The 530-nt window shown below is 33.2% G+C and overlaps 1 protein-coding gene across 1 annotated transcript in view; it reads right to left on the reverse strand.

Moving 5' to 3' along the window:
• The window catches only part of LOC103679222 (eukaryotic translation initiation factor 2 subunit 3, Y-linked), a gene marked incomplete at its 5' end in the record, with an annotated part of 21,485 nt that overhangs the window by 11,200 nt on the left and 9,755 nt on the right, over positions 1-530 (reverse strand). Inside the window, 1 exon segment of the mRNA XM_008708730.2 lies at positions 83-252. Coding sequence (XP_008706952.2) covers positions 83-252 — 170 coding nt within the window.

Below are 530 nucleotides of genomic sequence, written 5' to 3' on the forward strand. Positions count from 1 at the left end.
TCAGTTCTCACTACCCCTTTCCTTCTCTAAAATAAATACATAAATCTTAAAAAAAAAAAGAGAAAAGATAAAAAGGCTTTACCTTTGCTGCTTTCTTGTCTCCTTCAGTGCGTACACCCAGAAGCCGTCTAAGTAGGAAATAGGAGATTTCCAATTCCGTGAAGATCTCTGGTAAAGCTCCAACTGCACCAAGTACTTGTCCCACCATTCTGTCAGCCCGGCACAATGTGGGGTCAATTTTTGTTCCCACTCCTGATATAAAATAAGATATGTCACATATTTCAACTTTGTATTTCTTAAGAAGTTTATAAAACTAAAGTTAGTCAAACTAGTACAACTGGTAGCAATACAACTTAACTAAATTTTGTTATATTGATACCACATAACAGCTACAAAATTAAAATTAAAACCTTGTACAATTAAATCCCTGCTTTATTTAAACAGAGAACAGTCCTGCAACAAGGCTTGATAAAAATTTAAGGATAAAAAGATCATTTTCATTTAAATTAGAAATAAAGGGAGAACTGTTG

This window comes from Ursus maritimus (genome assembly GCF_017311325.1).
Source record: "Ursus maritimus isolate PB19 chromosome Y unlocalized genomic scaffold, ASM1731132v1 scaffold_Y3, whole genome shotgun sequence".
Classification (NCBI taxonomy): Eukaryota; Metazoa; Chordata; class Mammalia; order Carnivora; family Ursidae; genus Ursus; species Ursus maritimus.